The sequence below is a fragment of the Conger conger genome, chromosome 4, assembly GCF_963514075.1.
Source record: "Conger conger chromosome 4, fConCon1.1, whole genome shotgun sequence".
NCBI classification, from domain to species: Eukaryota; Metazoa; Chordata; class Actinopteri; order Anguilliformes; family Congridae; genus Conger; species Conger conger.
This window is the reverse complement of record NC_083763.1, coordinates 46,346,763-46,370,213: the sequence shown is the minus strand read 5'-3', so window position 1 is coordinate 46,370,213 and position 23,451 is coordinate 46,346,763. Positions and strand designations below refer to the sequence as shown.

General features: G+C 41.3%; 1 protein-coding gene across 1 annotated transcript in view; it reads right to left on the bottom strand.

The window, feature by feature from the left end:
* pou6f2 (POU class 6 homeobox 2) overlaps positions 1 to 23,451 on the bottom strand; it is a 138,089-nt gene that overhangs the window by 103,400 nt on the left and 11,238 nt on the right. Inside the window, exon 2 of the mRNA XM_061238972.1 lies at positions 8,316 to 8,490. Coding sequence (XP_061094956.1) covers positions 8,316 to 8,490 — 175 coding nt within the window. The remainder of the gene's footprint in view (positions 1 to 8,315; positions 8,491 to 23,451) is intronic.

The following is a 23,451-nucleotide window of genomic DNA, read 5'->3' as shown; positions in this document are numbered from 1 at the left end:
TCAGTACTTGTAAAATGCAAAATGTGCTTTGATAAAGCAACTCTTTCATTTGTCAAGCCAATAAAGCCTGTTTGAATTTATAACATGAGCGAGCGGGTACATTATGTTGTGCATTGAGTTTGCCACGCAGTTAACAAGTCAGCCTATTCTGTTTTTCCAGTGTGTGAATATACCATTACACGCCATTGTAAGAAAATGAACAGCTTTGGACACAAGCAGATGCGGCCATTTTGGGTCCTATTAGGAATTGTGAAAGCTGACATTCAACCTTGCTTTCTCCAATTTTCATTAATGAAATAAGGCCCTGTGCATTATAAAGCTTGCCATTCTTTCTTGTAAGGCACTTCCATAAACAGCTTACCAAGGACAAGTCTTTTGTTGGTATCTGAGTTTGCAATCTACGGAAAATTCCCACTGTGTCTCCGTGATCACAACATGCAATTGTAAGGTGCGCTAGCACTGTCTACCACTTCTTGAATATATAGAAAGAGTTATTATCAACAGCCAAAAAGATGGAAATTAAAATAAGTCCATATTTTTCTCTATGTTGCATTGTATCTATATTCAAATGGCCGATCAAATCAATGGTTCTACAGGGACATTAGCTGGCTGGCAATTGGAATTTGAAAATGTTTTTAGTTTCTTAGGTTATTTTTGATATTTTTTTAAAATATGCAGTATAATGGAAAAACCTGCAATGAATATTGCAATTAATAGTATTGCTTGTGCACCATGCTATGCCAGACACCGAAGTTGAAATCTTGAACTGCCCAAATTTGTATTAGCAGAAAATTCCAAGAACATTTTGAAAGATTTTGATAAATGTGTCAGCTGATAAAATGTTGAAATAGCCACACTCTGTTCTGCTTCAAAACGTACATGGTACAAAACAACCTTCCGACTGCTGAGAGCAGAAAAGGTCTTTCAAAACATTTCCCTGGCTTTAGAAAGAATATAACAGCAACAGAAAACAAAGCGCTATGCTAGGCTATGTCATTACACTGAGGAAAAAGTAACCTTCTAGAAACAGTTCAGACAAAGCTGTGCTCGTCTCTTTGTACAGAGGAAGTGATGTAAGAATGTTCCATTTAGGGTTAGGAGAAGAGTTCATGAACATTGATGCTCACACACAAACAAGCCCAAACATATGTATAAGCACACATGCACACACGTGTACACACACACACGCAGACACAGGGCTGGGACAACCCAGAAGCTGGGAGGAGGTCGGGGAGGGGAATGTGGCCTGGGAATAATATAATAACAGGCATGCACGTGTATACACGCACGCACAGACACACATGTGCCTACACGCACGTACACGCAGACACACCCACATGCACGCACGCCCACGCGCACACACACACACATGCACGCACGTTCCATGCGCACACACCCACTTGCACGCACGTCCCACGGGCACACACACACACCAACATGCACGCACGCCCACGCGCACACACACACACCAACATGCACGCACGCCCACGCGCACACACACACACCAACATGCACGCACGCCCACGCGCACACACACACACACACACACACACACACACACATCACTGCACCCTGCTGCCGCTCTCTTTATCAGGCCCTCATATCAATGCCCCAGACTCAGTGAGGCATCGGGCCTGGTGGGTGCCCGTCAGCCTGTCGGCTCGGAGCGACAGCCCGTCCATTTGACCCGCGGCCCTCTGCGGAGAGGAGCAGGCCTCATACCTCCGCCCCCCTGCTGGCTCAAGCTCCGCCCCCCCCCGCGGAAGTTACCGGAACCTCTGCGTCGGACAGCAGGCAGCAGAGCTTTCGGACCTTTCCTTTTCACACGTGGGCGGACTGCATGATTCACCGTTTGGCCTCGCTTCTTGCTTGCGTGCGCCTAGAAGCTGACAGGTAGGCTGTCCGGGCGGTAAGGCAGCTCGCCAGTCGCCTGGGCCGGATTGAAGTAGGCCCCACATCCTGTCTTCTCCCGCTAGCCGAAGCCGGGCCCAGGGGCTGGCGCTAACCTAGAGCCCACTCTCTTTCACGCCATGATGCTAGGCTAACAGTGCTCGCTGTTCAGCTTCCTCAGAGCAGATTAACTTTGTGAAATACATACATCACACATTGAAAAACACTTAACAAGTGTTTTGGTCTTGTAATGAGACTTAAACTCAAATTTAAAGAAAATATTGGCTTGTTTTCAGTTACCGTTTGCTCGTCAAATGATCTTACCTCATTGGTAATATTTTTGTCTCATTCACTGTAGCACTAAAGTAATATTAATGAGATTTTAAGTGTATATATGACAAAAAATCTTCAGACCGACATATTGTTCTTTTTTGCAGTACAGCAGAAATGTAGTGTTAATTTTTTCTACAGGCTTCTATATTTAAACAAAACTTGAGAAAGACTTCAAAATATATATTTATCTTTTAATTAAATATGTAGTCATTTAATTATAATTATAATATAGTTTATTATAATTCTGTATAGTTAAAAATAAAATTTTATTAGAATACAGGTAATATGAACTGCTATACTGACTGCTGTAGCTGTAAGTACGATTATTTAGTTTTTTTTAATGCATTGTTACGCAACTGACGTTATCACCATCAACAACAGGCAGTGGGAAAAGAGCTGGTACAATTACTGCCGCAGAAATCAAACACACACAACATAATGACCTGGTACCCCATCATCAGGCCAAGAGCCTCATACACAGGAGAGACAACACACCAAATCACAGCCATATTATCTCAAGTACACACATAAAACAACACGCAGACAGGCTGGGTGCTGGAACAGAGAGAGAGAGAGAGAGAGAGAGAGAGTGAGAGAGATGGGCATCTGAGTTTCAAACAAAAACAAGAAAAATACAAAAGAAGAGGGAACAAAACAACAACAAGGTTCGATGCTTATTAAAGAAAATTGCTACATTGGTGTTATGAAACTGTTGCTGCTTTTTTCTTTTCGAGTCTCGCCTTGGGATATCCTGAAAAATTTATTAACCTGACAGCAGGCACCTTTACACAGATCGCTCTCTGACGGATTGTCGAACTTGAATCAGCGGAACCCATTACACCCCCCCCACCCCCGTCATCCCCTCCCGTTAGTATTGAAATGAGAGGGGGGGGGGGGGGGCTCAGGAGGGGGACACCCCCACTCCGTCGGTCGTCGGGACAGCCTGCGCCTCACCTTTCCCTCACCCCGGCGACGGCAGGTGTCGGCGGCGGACGAATGGAGCGGAACTGCCCTCTGTTTTAATCTCTCCTTCTCTTCCCTCCTTCCCTCCCCACCGCGTTTCTCGCTCTGCCCTTACCCCTGTATACCCCCCGTAAGGGTCCGTCTGATGTATTATTTATCGGCCAACTCCGAGCAGTGTTTTTTTTTCTTCTTCTTCTTCTTCTTCTTTTAATCGAAGATGCCTTTGGTTTTTCGAAGGTTTTCGACTGATCCGCGCGTGCCCAGGCGGACTTGTGATGCGGGGCGGTCTGGCTGGTCGCCACGGATGCGCTGCCTGGGTTAACGAAATTAGGTAGAGTTACCCGCACGGGCCTTGCCGCAACCGACCACTCCGTACGCAAAAGAACAGCACCGCGGCCGGATTAAACACCCGTGCGCTTTCTGTCTCTCTTTCACTCTTCACACAGTGCCTGAAAAGGTAAAAATTTTGGGCCGGTACCCTATAGGTGCATAAACCCGTAGCATGAGCCCTAGCCAAAAATATATAACTAATTTGTACCTGTTTTGCTAGGGAAAATATATACTCATTTAGACCAAAAGAGAACATTACGGAACATAACTACATAAGCACAGAAATGTACCTATTCAAATGTACATTTCTCTGCACGCATGCGCAAAAACAAAACTACAGTGTGAGGCTTCTGTAGCTAACTTAAAGCAAGACTGATAAAGCACCAATGCACAGAAAACACACACAACCAACATTTTCTATTTTAGCAGCAAAACACAAAATGCCTAAAAGGTCTTTGGTGGAGAACTGAGCGCAAAGCAAGGCTCTTAACCTGTGCCATTTTGTCAGAAAACTGTGGGATATGTTTTCGTATTCTCGCTTGAAAGGGTCCAAAGCTCTGGTTTGTCAACTGGTTTGTGTGAGGGCGTGCGTGTGGGTGTGTGCTGGTGAAAGAGGCCTTTCTTAGCTCAGTGTTGCTAGCCAGGCATGGCCTTGGCCTGAGAGGTGGCCATGGCTTCTAGAATAGTCCCTGTTTTTCTTCCTGTCCTCATAAGCTTGCCTCTGAACTGGCCCCCTAATTCATCACTGACTATTTTTTTTTACACGCGCTCCCTCACGTACCAGCAATATTTACCGTTAGCCGGGACCAAAAAACAACAACTCCTGAATGGTATAAAATCCAGCATCCAGAAAGGGAAACACCATTGCCATACAATGACCAAGTAACCATGAGACTAAACGAAAGACACGTGAACCTGCCAAACGTCTGTTTTACCTGTATATTTTTAAACGTGAAATTAGCTATTCTGGTGACCAAATGAAAAGGACGCACGCAGAAGCAATCTCGAACCACCCCGAGGTAACCCCGTGCTCTGAGACGCTGTGTAGCTGGCAGGCAGGCCGGGCATGGAAAGAGGCCCAGCTGAGGCTGACTCGATCGTTCAGCAGGTGTAACACAGCGAGTGCGCTAAAACTGGCCCCACAGTTTGGCCACGTGAAATGAGAAATTATGAAATGTGTCCCGTGTGGTGCCGGGTGCACACCCTGCAGTATGAATAGGAGAATAACACAGCAAGGATAAACAATGATGTCATTCTTTTCCTTTCATTAGTTACTGGATTACTGACAAAATCAGGATTTGGAAAGTCTGTAAACACTTCACTTAAGTTTATGTTGGGTTACGTTGCGTCAGTGCTTATTTCCGCACTCGCAATCTATGTAAATTAAGGATATGTAAAATAGATCTAAAAACAATGTACCATTATTAATCAAAAATATTATACGAAATAATTACAAAAGTATACTAATTAACACAAATATTTATGGTCCCAGTGGTAATAACTTAACTTGTAATAATAATGATAATAATAATAACAATAATATGATCTGTTTCATAATTCCCTCTCCACCGACCGTGTACAAAGATACTGATAGCCTGTAAAACTCCCAAAATCAGCAGCCTGCTACCCACGCCCCCTCCCACCACAGAACGCCACAGACCACCACAGACCACAACATCAGCACACAGACCTCTGAGGTGGAAGCTTTTGGTTGGATGAGAATCGCTGGTGCTGTGTCATTTTCATGAGTCTGAAGGAGTCAGCCCTGCTGATAAATGAATGTGGGCTTCCACTGAGCTCGTTTCAAAGGCTCGATAATAATAATTATGATTATGATAATTATTATACAATGATGATGATTACGATTATGATGCCTTAGATGATGATGATGATGATGATATTATTATTATTATTATTATTATTATTATTATTATTATTAAAATTACTATTAAAATGAGAAAAAGAGAAAGATATTCCTGAACATGATATTATTCATGAACTCACCACCACATAAAAAATTATTGTGAAAGCAACTGATTAACATTTGCTTGAATAATAAATGATGATACTAATAATAATAACAATAATACTACTACTGATAATAATAATAATAATAATAATAATAATAATAATAATAATAATAATAATAATAAATGTAATGCATATTATTCTTATTATTCTTATTCACATATTTAACTTCATACTTGCAGCATACTACAGAATTATCCTGTTTACTGTACATTCACTGAGTATATATAGCTTCTCTCTGTCACTATCTAGATGGCTGAGATTGCACACAGCACAGCTGACCAAAGGCAGGCCAGGCAATAGGGCGAGGGTGTTAGAGTGTGTCAGTCTAAGCTCATAGACACGAGCCAGAATACCATGGCTCTAACCCTAACCTCTATTCCTAATGTCCCACTCTCACACCTTTCCACCAATGGCATTTACTGTCACTGAAGCCACGCTCAGCCCTGCTACAATGCTAGCAAACATCTTACCTAGCGACGGTACATTGTGCCGTCTTCCGATTCTATTCTTTTTATTGATTTTTCATCAAATATACCTTTCCTCGTTCGTGAAATCGAGAGCCACTTTCCTTCATTTTTTATCTAGAATAGTTTATTACTTGCGTAATTCCTTCATAGAATCATGCAATCACAATTTCACTTTTCACCTACAACAACTTAAAAATGTAATCGATTAAACATTGATTTAAATAAATATTGACGTAGTATTTACTGAAAGTTAGTGTAGCACAAATCATTTGATCTCATATGATAATCTTTAAAAAAAAAAACTTAATATAGAAATATTTTCTTGCATATCTTCAGTACCATATTATCATATGGAAAACACTTCTAACTATCAATCAATTCTAACTCATAAAAGATAATCATCTCTAACTCATAATGAATAACAAAAAATCCTACGAAGAAATATCATCAGCAGTTTGTTGTTCCTTGAACAAATATTTTGACACTTCCATATATTTGTATTTGTGCTTTGTGTCTACGGCAGCAAAGAAGTTCCAATTAACATCAATCAATAATTGTGTCAAAACAAAAGCAGGGACTTTTTTAGAGCTGGCACAAAGAATAATAATGGCTTAAAGAAATTAGTATTATATAAATTATGTGCAAACATTAAAAGGATGATTAAGCTGTTAGAATTAATGTGTTATTACAATATCAATTATTTTTTTGTGAATCATAATAATTCATCAACATAATAATTTGCATGATAAATTATGATAATCAATGATGATCACACATACTGTATGTGTATACAACAAATTTCACATTTATGCTCTTCACAGAGCCACAAAAGTAGTATTTTATTTCCTATAAATGTACCCCTGTTTAGGGAATACTACATTCATTTAATGCAATGTCATTATGTATGAAAATATAATTTGAAACAATATTTGAAAGGATAGCTTACAAATCTGAAAATATAATTTAATAGATTATGCAAGTACAGTACTTGTCCATAGCATGGTGCATGCAATATAATCACATAAATGATTACACTTAAAACAAGAAAATTAAGTATGCTATCATATACAATAGGAACAAATATGAAGACAAATACTACTACTACTACTACTGCTAATATTAATTAATAATAATAATAATAATAATAATAATAATAATAATAATAGTAATAATAATAATCACGTAACATTTTTACACATGTTCACACTAAGTTTACACTGAGTGCATGCTTTCAAGTTTATTTTACCAGCATTTCACTTTCATTTCACTTGTCAAAAAACGTCTGTACGAGTCACCTTTCGCTTTTGTGCTTGCCATGTCACACATGTACACACACACATACTGTATGTTAATACAAGGAGATTACCACTCTATACCTGCCAAGAGGGGATCATCATTTCCACATACAGTATGTTTCAAAACAAAACAGACAGAAAATTTAGCTTCAAGCCCATGTTCATACTACTTACTGTGATTTTACTTTTAATGTTTTAGTTTTTTTTTAAATAGCCAAGAGGGGATCTGAATGACATCTACCAAACAAAATGGGGACTTAACCACAAATATACACACATTCACTAAACTCTCCACAGCACAACATTCTTCTCTCTGACATTTTATCTACAGCTTCACGACTCAGAAGCACCGATGAATGACTTTGTCTCAAGCCTATGCCCTAGATTTGCTCACACCTCGCCTTGCTTTTCACAATGGCAAATGGACCCCAAATCAGCATGGAGTATACAAGATTCCACAAACAAGTCAAAGAAACACAATTAACCACATTTGACCCGAGCTCCCGCATCAAATGAATACAAGCGACCACTCTGACCCACTCTGATATGACAATCGAATTGCTTTCACAGCAAAGTGTCCCCACGTGTAGTGAGCAACTTGCAACAGAGCTTCACCAAGCAAAGGTGATGACGAAAGTGCAAAACATATCTACTTCCAGCAACAAACACTACTTCTGGTAAGTCCGAGGAGCGCACGCTACTCTTCACAAACGCATTTAAAAACAACTGTTCACACACCCGCCTGGCGGCACCTGCCTCTAACTTTCTCTCAGCGGCTGAACAAGGAGTCATCGGCCGCTGACTCCCGTGCGTGACTACAATACCCACAACCCCCCCCCCCCCCTTCCCCGCAACTCAACTTTCTTCGGTCGACCGAACTGTCGACACCTCGGGCCGGAGTGCGGCGCGGGCAGAACCGCAGACCCCCCGGTCCCAGGTGCCCCGGGCTGGGAGAAGGCGGGGGGGGGGGGGGGGGGGGGGGGGCGGCGGGGGGTTGTCGACTCACCGAAGAGCTTGCCTGGAGCGTCGTCTCCGTCGGTGGCCCCAGCCGGCAGCAGCAGGGGCTCATTGAGCTCGCTGTCCGGGGTGGCTGGCGCGTCGTCTCCCCTCAGCTCGGCCGCGCTCGGCTCGCCGCGCAGGGAGAGCAGGGGCTTGCTGAGCTGCCCTGTAATCATTGGATCCTAGGAAGGAGCGCAGAAAACCCAGGTGGGAGAAAAAACGGGCTGAGCTTCGCCGTGCGCTTTTACACACTCTCTCTCTCTCTGCTCGCTCTCTCTCTCTTTCTTCCCTTCCCTCTCCCTCACTCGTGCGCTCTCCCCCCTCTCATGCTCTACCTCTCTCTCTCTCTCTCTCGCTTATCTGAGGCTGATGCTGCTCCTGCTGTTATTGCTGGCTGCAGTCGACTGAAGAGCTATTACAGATGGCATGAGTTTTCCATTACTCCCCACCCTATTAAAGGTGCTCCACACCATTCACGAGCCTCCACACTCCTCCATTAATATACATACGGTGCGGAGGCGAGGCCCTGTTACCATTAAACACACTTACACGCACTCGCACATAAACAATAATTACATGTCATATATATCTAGCACATGAAGCACATCTGACTAGAATCTGAATGCGTATTAATAGTAATGTGTCGTATAAAGGAGAGCCCGGAGGCCTGAAATGGCTTAGATTCGTAGCGGCGGGATTTGCTTGCTTAACCAACGAAGCAGCTACACGTGATGTGGCGAAAAGCCACAAGTCAAAGGTGACCCAGCTAATGTGCAGTGCACTGGCCCTCTCTTTTCACACACAGAAATGATTTCAGGCACGCCAATTCACAATCTATTTACACTCATTACAAAAAGAAACATGAACTGAATTTCCCTTCAATTCACTGAATAAATTAAGCAAAACACTGAATAGAATTTTGTTTTAATACTTTGAAAAACAGCATGGAAAAGGCATTGCAACATACACATGAAGGGATACATATGAAATGTTACACATTCTACACATGGTGAGCCCTGGAAGCAGTCGAATGAAGGGTACAGTCGTACTGTAGAAGTCGGTAAAAATGTACTTACTCGAAACAATGTTCCACAGTGAGCCGTGTCGTTGGGAAAGCAAAACGTACAGCTATGTTTGAGAAACGTCGACTTTTCCAGGCAGGGGAAGCGAGCTACGGCACGGCGAACGTCAAACCCGAGTCTTGCCGTCCTCCACGTGCCTGACTTTAAGTTCAAACCCAGTTCCCCCCCCCCAAAACAAAACGTGCAACGGACGAGCCCACAACTCTCTCCCGCTCTCCTCGCTAGATAGCCCCGCTCGGACTACGGCAGCTTTTCCCCTCCAACAATAGCGGGGGAAGATCGGAGTGGGCGAAACGCGCTTCCCTGCTCGCTGTCTGTTATTTATTGAGAAGTTTCTGCCTAAATGGGTCTGAGCGGAGAGCAGGTGACCGGCTCGCGTGTGGAGAGGGGGGTCTGCCCTTCTGCTGTCCGAACGCCTGCCCGCCCAACCCCCACCTACACCCCCCCCCCCCCCCGGACGGTCGATAGACCCCCCCGGGGGGATTCTTAATGTGTTCATCTGGGGTGGGGTGGCGGGGGGACTTTGATATGTCACATGATAATCTATGAAAATGTTAATCAATAGAAATAGTTTAAGCTGTCATCGAATGCGACGCGACTGGTCAATACTCATATCCCTGCAAACAATGTCGCTTGTCATCTGGGCTTCATTTGCAGAGCACTTAAATATTGGACTCTGTGCATCGATGCCCTCCTTTTCCCATATAGGTAAACACATTTTCTCTCTATATTTAAGCCCGGTCGCATTCTACATGCATTTAGTTCACCCCCTCCTCCCCCAAATCCCTCCCCCCCTCCCTTTTGAATACCCTGATAGGTCCACTGGAGGGCAAAATTAATACCTAATTGAATCTCACAGTCATCAAAATAATCAATACTTTTTTATTATTTATTCTTTACAGTCTGTTGACTGTTTGAAAGCTCGGAGGGGCGGTGGAAAGCGTTCGTGGCTTTGAAATACTGTCATTTAACAATGTAATTTTCGCAGGGGCGTTAGGGCTTGCGAAACATATAATAAAACCAAAAAGAAAAGAAAAAACAAGAAAATCGAGAAATCGAGGGCTGTAGCGGGAGCACGGGGGGGAAAAGAGGGGAAGAAGAAATCAGTTTTTTTTTTCTCGGCAGCCATAAAAGAAAAACAGGACAAATATAAAGCAACTGTGGCGCGTTCGCTGTGTGGAAGGGCGGCCCCCGCCCCCACCTCGTCTTTCCATCTCTCCCCTTTTCTCCCTTTTCTCTCTCTTTTCTGCTTGAAGGTTTTATCATATCAAGAGCACAGCGACGCTTTTATAATGCTGACATTTCTCTTTCTGACAATCTCTAAACAAGTGGAGGGGATGAGACCCCCTCTATCATCTTTCATCCATCTCTCTGGTCGGAGAGACGACATGACAGGCTCTCCCTCTCTCTTTCTCTCTCTCTCTCCCTGGCCCTCGCTGTTAATTACTTTAATAAAACACCGCTCCCCGAGCGCCTTTCGAACCCGGCCCGGCCGGAGGTGTGCGAGGCCCTGGAGGGGATCAGGTTTCTCCTTTTGGCCGTGGGGGAAGAGCGGGGAGAGCACTCTGCTCTCGCCCCCCCCCTGCCTGTCCCTCAGAGCCGGCAGCCAGCCATGGCCTCCGGGCCACCATCAGATATCCCTGCTAATTGCTAATGGCCCGAACTGCATCGTCTCAGGGGCCGCGCGCCCCCCCTTCCCAGGGAGGCTGCGGCCCCACGCTGCTGCTGCTGTGATGTGGCCCTGCGGTGGCCCTAGATGCCGGCCATGGTGACATCACTTCTTACACTTTCCCATCCTATGTTCTGGTTGAGCTCGGTAAGGGCTGACTTTGAAAGAGCAGAATTTTTTTTATTGCAATTGTATCAGAAAGTAGAATCTACTGCGCTGTTACAGCATCCAATGTTTGAACAATTCATGTACCACAACTACTTGCTACATATTAGTGCAATTATGATTGTGATTATGATTATGATTACGAATATGATTATGATTATGGTCATGGTTATGTTCATGATGATGATGATTATTATTATTATTATTATTATTATTATTATTATTATCTAAGCAATAGTATACTTACATACTGTAATAAGATATTTATATACTCAATTCATTTACATACAATAATGCATATTTTGGAGCATTATCATACAATAATAATAGAATAAAAGGTATAATATTTATAGTAATAATCATAAATGCCATAATATTATTAACAGAAACTTGTATCCACTACTTGATTATTATTCCAATTATGATTATGATTGTGATTATGTTAACGATGGTGATTATCATTATCTAATCAATAGTGTAATTATATACTGCGATAATACATATTTATTGATTTAATTAATTTACATACAATAATGCATATTCGTTAGCATTATCATACAATAACAATAGAATAAATGTAATCATAATATTCATAATTACAAATGTAATATTTATATAATCATCATAAATGCATCATTATTATTAGCAGTAATCTTAATCTTAATATGATTAACAGTAGTGTCTTCTATTTGAGAAACACACTGATTATTATCATAATTAACCTAACACAGATTATTTATTCATGCGTTTCTGTACGGTTTAATATCCATTGTTTGATTCCAACTACTTTGCTATGCAGCGCACACACGTGGGTTGCATTCAGGTGCCATTGTGTATTTGTGAGATTACATTAAAAGAGCGCTGTCACATTTCAGTCTTTAATGTGACGCGTTCCGTGACACCTAGCCAAAACAAAACAGACATGGCCTTGATGCCAGGACTGAAAAAAGTGGGGCTTGTTGCGGGAGGCTTCCTCCAAAATGGATTGAGCTCCAGTAACACTCGTCCTTATGGGGGAAGATCCCTGTTAGTTGCAGAGGCACGCAACACAGAAAACAGCATCTTATGGGTGTAGTCAAATTACAGGCAGGCATAGAACATGGAGACAAATGAATGCAAGAGAAGCCCTTATTAACATCCTAATAATGAATATTTATACTTTTCCACACTGCGATGCAACATATACTGTAAAAAGTGCATCTTGCAATTGAACACACTTATTTTTAAGTCTAGCTGTGCAGTCTTAATAACTAGTATAATGTTGATTTCTATAACGTGTATTTCATAAAAATTAGTATGGAGACCATGTTAACATCCCAAAGAATATACTTTTCCATAATGAGATGCAGCAACATAAACTGTAACCTTTTTCCCAGGCTTTTGTACACACCTATCTATCTGTAAATCTAGTTGTGTAGTCTTAAATAATATTATAATGTGTATTATTATTATTAATAATAATAATAATAATAATAATAATAATAATAATGTCTAAGATTTATTAAGCGCTTTTCATCGAATTAACAATCTGAAAGCGCAATTTAAAAAATATATATTTTTAATTACTAGAAATTAACATTGAGTATGGCTGACCTTGTAAAATCACGCCCACATCTTCTCAGCAGAGAGCAGGTCCCCTTCCAGAGGAACTCATTAGCCTCTCCACGAAGCCCAAGTTTTGATACAAGCCTGGTCCTGCTATCCCAGTAATTCCGCTGTCGGATCGATATTCTCCTCCTGTTCCAGCTGCATCTCTGAGCGTGTTCGCCATCGCCCAGCAACGCCTCAACCCACAGGATTAATATCGCCAAAACAGCGCTATATACTGTAGCAGCACTTGATGACCAACCACTGAGTCACAGGCAAGGAGAGAAACAAGGGAAAAAAGAGGAAATCCATTTTTTGACCACTGGCTATATAGGACACAGTTTTGATCCCAGACCTGCTGACAACATTTGTTCATCATCATGCCACAGATTCTCCAAACGTGTGGTTAGTGAAATCTGTAACAGCAGACACTGTATTGGATTGATGAATTTAAAGTGAGCTGAAACGCCTAATGATCAGAGCCTCTGACTAAAAACATGGTTCCCCTGTGTCTATGAAAATTACAATTGTTTATTATGTGTGTCTGCCCACTTAAAACATACCACAGCATATATAACTGTTCCAGCAATGCCTTAAATAAAACTTATAATACAATTGGATTTGTAATAATAATCATTATTATTATAATTGTTACACCCAACAATTATCTAACGTATTCCTGGTCAGGGTCATGGAAGGCTGGGCCTATCCCAGCACGCACTGGCTAAGTGGCAGGAATACAGGTCGCCTGTATCCATCTGGACAGGTTGCCAATCCATCGCAGCAAACAGACGTCATTCACTCACACACTCATACCTAGGGAAGCTTGCTGGGGGGCAATTACTTCCCACTGCACCACCATGATGCCCCTAGTATTAATATTATTATTGTTATTAGTAGTAGTAGTAGTCATTGTAGTAGTAGTAGTAGTAGTAGTAGTAGTAAATGCAGTGACCGTCATAGTAGTATTTCTGCTGTGGTTTCATTGAAAAAGAGTAGTGTAGTAGAATGTGACAGAATAGAGAAAGGCAGCTTTTTCTCCCATAGCTGAATCTCCTTCCAGGTGCAACCGTATCATCAGTACCGAATCAGAGCCTCTCTGTGTGCATAGGACCTGGCGGCAGGTGTTGATGGAAACACAGACCGTTTCCTCATTCTCACTTTTCCTCAGAAGAAAATAGGCAGAGCAGCAAACCGGCACCTGATGTTTTACCACAGTTCACAGAGAGATGGGCGGGGGCTGAGGAAGGAGGTTTGTCTCCCCCCATAGGGTCAGACGCACAAGCGCGATAGCGCTCACTATTCAGTATGTTTGCATCGGTTCCATTCTAAATAGTACATTTTGAACCTCAATATCTCACCCGTTTCAAAACCAGTCTCAATGCCATTTCGCAGATCTACTACTAATGGAAACGGGATAGCCAACTACTGATTTTGGTATTGCTACGTTGCAGGATTTCTGTGATATGGATACATAAAATAAATTAGCATAAAACATTAAGACAAAAATAAAATTTTATTAAATTTAAATCCAACAGATCTCGACACAAGACCACTCATTCTGTGGGGAAATATGCATGATTTTTCATGACTGTACATTTTATTAAATTTGAATTAGACCTCAAAATTCTAAATTTTGGTGATGAATTGTCCATAGACTTAAAATTAACATGGCAGCATATTATTATTTTTATAAATTCAACAAATAGAAAATAAATTGTATATATTACATACAACATTATAACTTATTCCTACAGTGAAGATTAATGTGGTTTGTGGGGGAGAAATTGAGTGACTGGGAATGCACATGACAATTGATTGGACAAATATTTAAATGTATAGGGCCATATACATCCATACTTTTTTAAAATCCAGAATGATATACAGTACGCATATATGAATGAGATCATAGCAATATACACTCTATACTCTACAATACATACTTTACTGCAGGATCTGTCACTTATTCACACTAGTTTAAAAATTGCATGCTACATACCGACAGTGTGTGGGCAAGCTATGTTGAAAGAGTGATACAAGATATGTGGTCCAAAATAGGACACATGGACATGTTGGAAATAAAGCATACTTTCGTAAAAGTGCAAAATAAGTATATTGCCTCTAACTTTAATTTGCAAAATTGCCAATATACTTTACAATACACTACTTTAAGATTGTTTAAGATACAAACCTCTGAAAGAATTCACAACCTGCCCATGTTCTTTGACTTACAGTAAGCATTGTAAATGGCTATAGTATGTTGTCAGAGATCTGAGCTGATACCTTGATGGAGAGCAGGCTGATGGTACCGTTAGGGCTGATCAATTTAATTTCCTTTTAAGCACATGCAAACATTTCAGTTGTGATTAATATATAATTAATACAGCTATTTATATTAAAAAAACATTTTAGTAACATACGTTCATATTATAAATGAATAAATAGTAAATATTTATATGATCCAGTAACATATCTAATGTGTGATTTTTGCATTAGACAAATGGAATACTTCTAATAAGCAGAAATTCATTTTAAAACATACAAAAAAATAATAATTTTCATTTAATTTCAATCTTGCAGTTAAAGAAAAGGCTGCCCTGATTAGATATAATATATGCCTATATTTATAAAGCTGTACTTTTATTCCAAAGTAAAAAAAGAAATGCATGTGTGTCAGGATAAAAATGCACATTTACGGGCACATGAACAGGACTTTGAAGGGAATCTGACCATCATCCAATATACACTGATCAGCCAATGGTAGCTCCTCCTGTGTGCATAGCACCCACAGAAAGCTCGTACACCATTCTTAATGACAGATCACTGCATTTCAAACTCCAGTGTGCCCACAGCTGCTAAAGAGCACGGATCTGGCCAAGTGTAAGTGGCCCATTGAAAAATGCCTTGTTACGCCCCAGTCTATCAAAGGAGGGCCTTAAAAAAAGCTCTTTGAAGCCGGGAAACCATAAAACCCAGCAGGCCCCCTTCAGATAAATATATAAAAAAAGCATCGATTGGCAAGGAAAGTGAGAATTCGTTTTTGTCCATCGATCCCCCAGGGTTGACCTTCTGCAACATCAAAGCCCATGGCGAGCTAATCTGCCCCCTGTATTGGGAGCTGAGCAGTGATATAGCGGGTAACACGTACACACAATACTTACAGTCCATGCCACCACCTCCTGGACATGTAATATAGAATCCTCTGACACACTCCTAGTGAGAATGTCTCAAGCTGTGGGCATTGGTGTTCCATTGGTGGGATTCCTGAGCTCATAGAGAGTCCTGTCGATTGGATATGGGGGTCCCACTGCCCAGCTATGCCATGACACTGACAAATAGTTTTTAATATATCAGCCACTGTACCTCACACCTAACCTTAGAGAGGTATGTCTACACTGAGATTCAGAAACCTGTACTTAGTTTGTAGTTAGTTGCATATTCACTTGTTCATTTGCTCTATTCGCAATTTAAAAATAAAGATAATGCCTGGAAATTAATGTAGGTTCCCGTCAAAAAGATAATATATTGATTAAATTATATTGTTAGTCCATTAAGCATACTAAACTGGCAGGCAGAATTACAATGCCATAAATATGTGTATTATGCTCACGAATAGATTCATATTTCATCTTTAAATGTTGTTTGCTGTCTGGGAGAGTGATGCATTGACTGAGCATTGTATAAGACTACCCACACAGAGGTTGAGTGGCGCACGGAAAGAAATTAGCTCCAACCGGTATAATTGATCATATCATCACGCTTATTGCCTCAAAAGCAACCCAGTAGCTGAAACATATTTTATTCAGTGATGGTGGACCTCTGGTTCAGCTGCTTTCTCTGTGGTTAGGTGTTGCGTGTCCTCCCGAAATGTAGTGCCGTTGGTTACACTGTGGAAAAACGACCACACGTCAGGTTTGACTGATTGAGCTCTGCGCACTGAGTTAATGCGCTAGCCCATAATGCGATCTACAGGACCACAGGATATTGCGCGGGCCTGATCCGATGAAGGGGAACAGAGAGCTGATACCTTCCCTGAAACACTCCAGGAGCCAACCTCTGATGTTCAGAAACAAATAAGTAGCAGCTAAAATGACCAACAGCATCTAGGAAGAGGTCTTGCTGTGTCTTTTTTATCTTGGAAAGTTCAGGGATCAGAAAGTAAAAGTCATGCCATGAGCTCCTTCCACCAATGAACTGATTTCAATGATTAATTCCATCCCCTGGCTGAATAATTGTGATAATTAGCAATTATATAACAATGATTGGTACAAACTACTGGGAAGGATTTAACTTTCTGAATGTGGATTTTCCTCCTCTGACATCAAATAATATAAAGCGCTGATGTTAGCCTGACAAATGTATTGCTTGACAGACAATAGATTCATGCTTTTAAACCAAACAACTGCCCCATTAAAATCTACATACTAGTAGATTGGCATACTAACTCGCCTAATCTAACAGAGAAATAAGAATAGTCTTGCACCTCACATAAATGTAAAAGCAAGAAAATATGGAGGTCCCATAGGAGCCCGCTCTGAGAGACCATCGTGTGGGAGGGTTAAATACATTCTTTAGCAACTGTTTTGTCATTTTTATTATAAATGTCTTCTTTTGTTGAATTGCTAGTGAGTTCTTGTGAGGTCTTGGATGAGTGGGAAGAGCAATGAGCCTGAAGGACTACCTTTGAGCATCATCTAAAGCTGGGAGGAGATGGCTCTGTTCTGATGTCCTCCCACCATCCTTGCCTACATTCACAACAGCACATGAATGCCTCTATGACTCGACTACTGGATCCACATCGACCATGGATCCTGCGTTAGACCGGGTCAACAAGGAAGTCCTTTATTTCAGACCATAGAGGGCATCAATCCACCAAAATGTAGTGCTTCAACACAAAGTACACTAAGAAAGTAAAATATTTATTACTACATGATAAATTGTTGGGAAAAGCACATATTTAGAATTTGTCTATGGTTCGGGTCTGGATTAACATTGACCATGGGCCCTGTCTTTGGCTAGGTCAACAAAGTTGCCCCCAAAGTACCCTAGTCTTCTGCTTATCTGGAATACCCTGGCATGCTAGGAACAAATGTTGACCTTCTCCAAGTAAATGTGCAGGAGCAGAGGGTAGTAGAGAAGATGAGCTCCTCTAGCAACTACATGTAGGGATAATTCAGGACAGTAGAACTTTAGGCTTTTATGTTGTCACATTTCAGAGAACCTAGTGCTACCCAAACAGTGCATACTAAGGTTCTTCAAGCGACAGGGAAGAAACTGGAATTACGGATCTATAGCTCATCCTCCTTGCCATCTGGAAGATGCCCCAAGAATCAACAGGCTTTTCCTCTTTCAAGTTCCTCCACAGATGCCAGTCTGAGGTCTCAATGCCTTCTCTTGAGATACCTGAGAGGAGCAACTTTCTCCATGCTACATGCCAATAGGAAATTGTGTAGTCGTGATTAATTTGATTGTCCATATCATGTCTCCCGCTAAGAGTGATGCTATGGCTAATTTCACATAGTTTTATGGGTCTTCTGTCGACTGCTAGCACTGGCTAGATCAGAATTTTATTCCAGACCACAGAGTGCATCACTAAAGAACACCAAAACTTTGTCAGAGAAGGTTTTTCCTTGGATGAGTTTTAATTTGGTGTATTTTAATATATGGGGAGACATCGTTGGAAATATATAGCAGGTAACACAAATAAACAATAATTAATTTATTACTTAGCTGAGGCTTTTATCCAAAGTGATTTACAGCTGATTAGATTAAGCAGGGGAAAATCCCCCCTGGAGCAATGCAGGGTTAAGGGTCTTGCCCACGGGCCCAACAGCTGTGTGGATCTTCCTGTGGCTTACCTTATGGTTCATGTACTGTACCTTAGGCACTAGGCTACTGGCTGCCCCAATTAATGTCAATGATAAATATATAGAGAAAAGATACAGATTATCTGGACCAGATGGCAAACAGTGAAAAGTTACCCAGCGCCTAAGTTACCATTTTCATAAATGTCCAAGTATGCACTATAGTGCGAGTATCCCTACCCCTGGTCTTCAGTTACAAGCTTAAAACTAGCACATAGGACAAAGCATCCACCACTGAAATGGATAAGTTTAGAGACAAAATATATTTTGAGATAGTGTGTGGTTGCCCTACAGCTTCGCCTGGCCAACTACATAAGTTGTAAAATTCACCAAAACAAAACCTGTCCACAGCTCCATCACCCGGCCGTATCATCCCCACAAGTTCCACAAGATTTCTTAATTCTAACTGAGTTCCACCGCTACCACATCCATTTTGACATCCCGCAGTTAGGAGATTATTCAAAATCAATACTGCCATCCAGAACATGGAGCTTGACAGCGGGTAAAAAAAAACCCCCTGACTGCTTCTCAAATAAACAAAAAGGTGCTTTTCAAAAGGCCTGGCTTCTGGTGCGATAGAGAGAGAGTGGGATGGAACTATTTTTACCCTCCCCACATTACTGACATTACAGATTAGCGCCGAGCCCACAGAGACGCACGTCGTCGAGGGGCCTCTCCTCAAAGTCAACTTCTCTGGCAACCTCCTGGGACCCGCGCTGTGCGCACTCTCATGAAAGGTGTGAAAATCTGATTTCCCAAAAAGGATCAGTAATTCTCTATGAAGGAAGAAGCCTGGATCAATAAATCATTGCTAAGTAGATTGTAAAGGAGTGGAGGGGGGGGGTAGGATTATTCCTCACCACCAACAGTGCATTAGAAACCTCCAGAAGATGTGGAGGGGGGCGGGATACAATCTCGATAAACGACAGACATATTATCCCTTTAGCGGCCACTTTGACTAAAGCCACATTATTGGTACAATAAAATAAAAGCCTTATAAATATCAAGCTCCTCCGCAGTCCCCCCGTACCAGAGATGGCTGCCGCGTCTGCCGCGATTGAGAGCCCTTTGGGCCACTGGCACAGAGCAGCTCAGTAGCTCAGTAGTCTCTGGTGACCTATTTAAAAACAAACACGACTAATAAAATGTATATCATGCCTGAGAAATGTTTCCCGTCGGCAACAGCGGGGGAACAGCCGGCGTAGACGGCGGTGGTGGCTTCCGTTCTCCCCGTTCCCGCGTTTAACGCTCAGCCGCTGAATTACTCCAATTACTTTAAATTTATCACTTCATTGCTTTTTATGACACCAGAGAGTGTTAGTCATTAACTGTGTAATATATACTAATTGCCAAGGAAAGCACCAGCCCGAATCTACTGCTGGCGGATCATAATTAGAAGGGGAAAAAAACCTTGCATGACAAGTAAAATAAAGCATCATCCCTCGCTCAGTAGCAAATTAATTGTCCGACGCCGGCCCACGCAAAAAAAAGAAGAAGAAGAAGAAGGAGGAAAAACACCATTAAAAGGGAATTATGTTTTGTATTCGGTTTCTGTTCTCCTTAATGCCGCTGCTAATACATGCAGGGTGTGTGATTAATGCACCAGGGTATCGTCTGAAGCTGTAATTACATCACTTTAATATGCAGTCTTTTGCACTACGCTGTAGCAAGCACACGCGGTCTATGTCTTCAGCACATTAGAAGAGTAAATTGTTTAATGCGTTCCCGGGAGACAAGCTCAGGATGAATGGGATATTAGCACTTCTGGCTACACTGTAGTTACAGTGCTGTGTCACTGAACACGTTGGGTTGGAATGGATGCCTCTCGTGATAATGACATATAGCCCATAACGTCCAGCTGATGATGATAAATAACAACAACACCGCTAAGCCTCACATGCCAAAGGAGTGGGTGATGGTGAAGTTGCCTAACCCAACATAACAATTTTTCAGTGCTTCGAATGATTGCTGCATTTCATAAATGCATATACATAGTGACATATACGTTTCACTCACAGTTAAATAAATGCTATCTGAAGGTCTTGATATAAATCATGTTTTTATTCACATTATCAGTGTATCATTATTTATTGCTATGCAGGCTTTAAACAGTATACAGTAGTAGTTTTCCCTGCAGTGCATATACATTGTGTGCTGTTTGCTTAGCACATGATGTACATACATCTTACAAGCAGTGCTACAGTTACCAAAACTATTTTCCCTATGAGAAAAACTCTGAAAAAAAAAATATTATTCTATTCCTTTCCATCTTTATATTCTGGCATAGGCATAAATGTGAATTTTGATTTCAGAATATTCGACTGAATTTCTTTGGAGAAACTTCAAGTGAGTTTTTACTTTCTTGGGTGGAGGCAAAACACATTGCATAGTCAACACCACAACACCAAAGTAATATCTCATTCAGAGTAGTCTGAAGTCACATACATTGCTGACTCAGTGTTATAGATTCATAAATTCAATGAAAATGCACACAGTAGCATCTGCAGCATGTCTGTAAATTATTCCCTGGAATATGAGGCTGTCCCATGCCATGCTCATATTCTTGGTTCCAGAATACGACACGGTGTTGTGATGAGTCTGAGAGTATGATGCTGTGTTGTGCTTGGTCCTGGAATGCTATAATATGTACTACTGAGTCTTAGATAGATGTCTGTTCTGTCATGGAACATAACCCTTTAAAGAGTAAGATCAGAAATATTTGATTAATTGAACATTCTACTGCTGATGTACCAATCACTACAGGTAATTGAAAGCAGTTCTAGAACACTGACTAAGAATTTTGAAAAAAAAACTATTCCAAAAAAGCCTACTCTTCAACACTCTCAGAAATAATGGTAGGCCAAGTGCCTAAAGAGGTACAAAGGCTTGTGGCTGGGGCAGTATGTAATTTTGTAGCCCTAGCCAGCAATATAGTATCACTAATTAGTACCTTTTTTGCTTGTACACAATGAGAACATTACTGTACTTTCAGAGTATATTTGGGAAATGTGATCTCACTTTATTTCTGAGAGTGAAAGGGATTAGCTATGCTGTGTTTGAATATAACACTGTAACTTAAACTCAATGTGTTCCGAACAGAACATGGGGAAGTGGCCGCTTCCACAAGAATTTAATGTCCCTTCAATAGTAGTTTTTCTCCTGAGGAATCCCAGACAATAAAACATTTTGATTGATGTGAATTGGACCAATAATTCTAGAGAAAACAACAAATAACTGCACAACGTCCCTGTGTTTGGTCATGATGGTCCGCCGTATAAGCCTGGCCTGGCCCACCACAATGCCACAGTAGAGCACTATTACCATGTCACTGTAGGCTCAAAAGGATTGCGTATATGACTTGTTCCAAGTTTTTGGAAAACGGAAGGAATTATACTTTACACACTCACACAAAAACAAAGCTGATCTGGAAGTAATGTTTTTAGTTATTTGTCATGAAAGTTGCACTGTTCGGAACATTGTAAGCTAACTTGGAGTTCGGAACACGTGAGTTTACATTACTGTTCTGAAGCTTTAGAATGCAACATTGGGCTACATGCAGAAGGTTGCATAAAATAGCCTAAAATGTATATTCTTATAATACAGTGGAAAACAGGATGCTTTGCAGGTGGCACGTGTTTAAATCATACCAAAATGAGGCAAGCATCCCATATTATGAAAATTATTCTATGAAGTGCACACACACAAACACATATCCAAATACATGCATTTCTAATACTGCCCACCCCTGTATATTTCTCATGTAAAGTACTTGTCACAGAATGACAATAGTCCCTTCAGTGGTGAATATTACTATTCAGCCTCTCATCTGAGCACTCATAATAGCCCTGATAGGTATTTGACTAGTTGCCCATAAACACAGTACAGTCTACATGCAGACCTCAGAACTACTCATGCATTAGCCCCACACAGACATGTCTCTGTTAAACCCAACGATTTCCGTCATGACTTTCTGAGTTTTTCCCTGGGTGGTGTAGAGAAGAGGTGCTTAGGAAACAAGAGATCACAACATACCTGCATGTACCTACTGAACTCAAGGAAATTGTTTCCCCACCGCCTCATCCCCCACCCTCCTTCAGCTCCAGATTCTCTCTATTCTGTTTTCAGCGCATCAGCATGGAGTATCGACCTGGTTGGAATCACTAAGATCTGAAGTAAATGTGTTGATTGTTTTCACAGTGGGCACCTTCGCTTCGGAGCCCCTGGCAGGCAGGTGGAGACGGGTTACGGGGGTCAGCTGGTCGGAGAGGACATGACGTAACTCCCACCCCCCACCGGAGCTGAGCGGCAGGCCCTGTGATAGTGGGGACCACACTACAAGAACAATATAAAGGCACTGGAAAAGGTTCAAAGAAGGGCAACCAGACTGATTCCCGGTATAAAAGATAAAAGTTATGAGGAAATAATTAAGAAGCTTAATCTTTTCAAACTTAGTACATGGAGACTTAAGGATGATTTGATTGAGGCTTTTATATTAAGGAGAATAACAAAGCAAACTACAGTACAAAAGATTTGTCTGGTTGAGTTCTGTTAGCACAATGAGGGGGCATTATGTAAATGGTCATTTTGGAAAGGATAAAGTCTGCAGACATTAAGCAATATTTTTTCACACAGTGTGTGTGGTAACTGTGTGAAATAGCATTCTAGGACATAGTAGTAGTGGATGCAGAAATTATTGACACAATAGTAGCTTTTAGGTAAACTAAGTATTCGTTGAGCATTGCTGGGCTGGGCTGAATAGACATTACTTTTTCATTA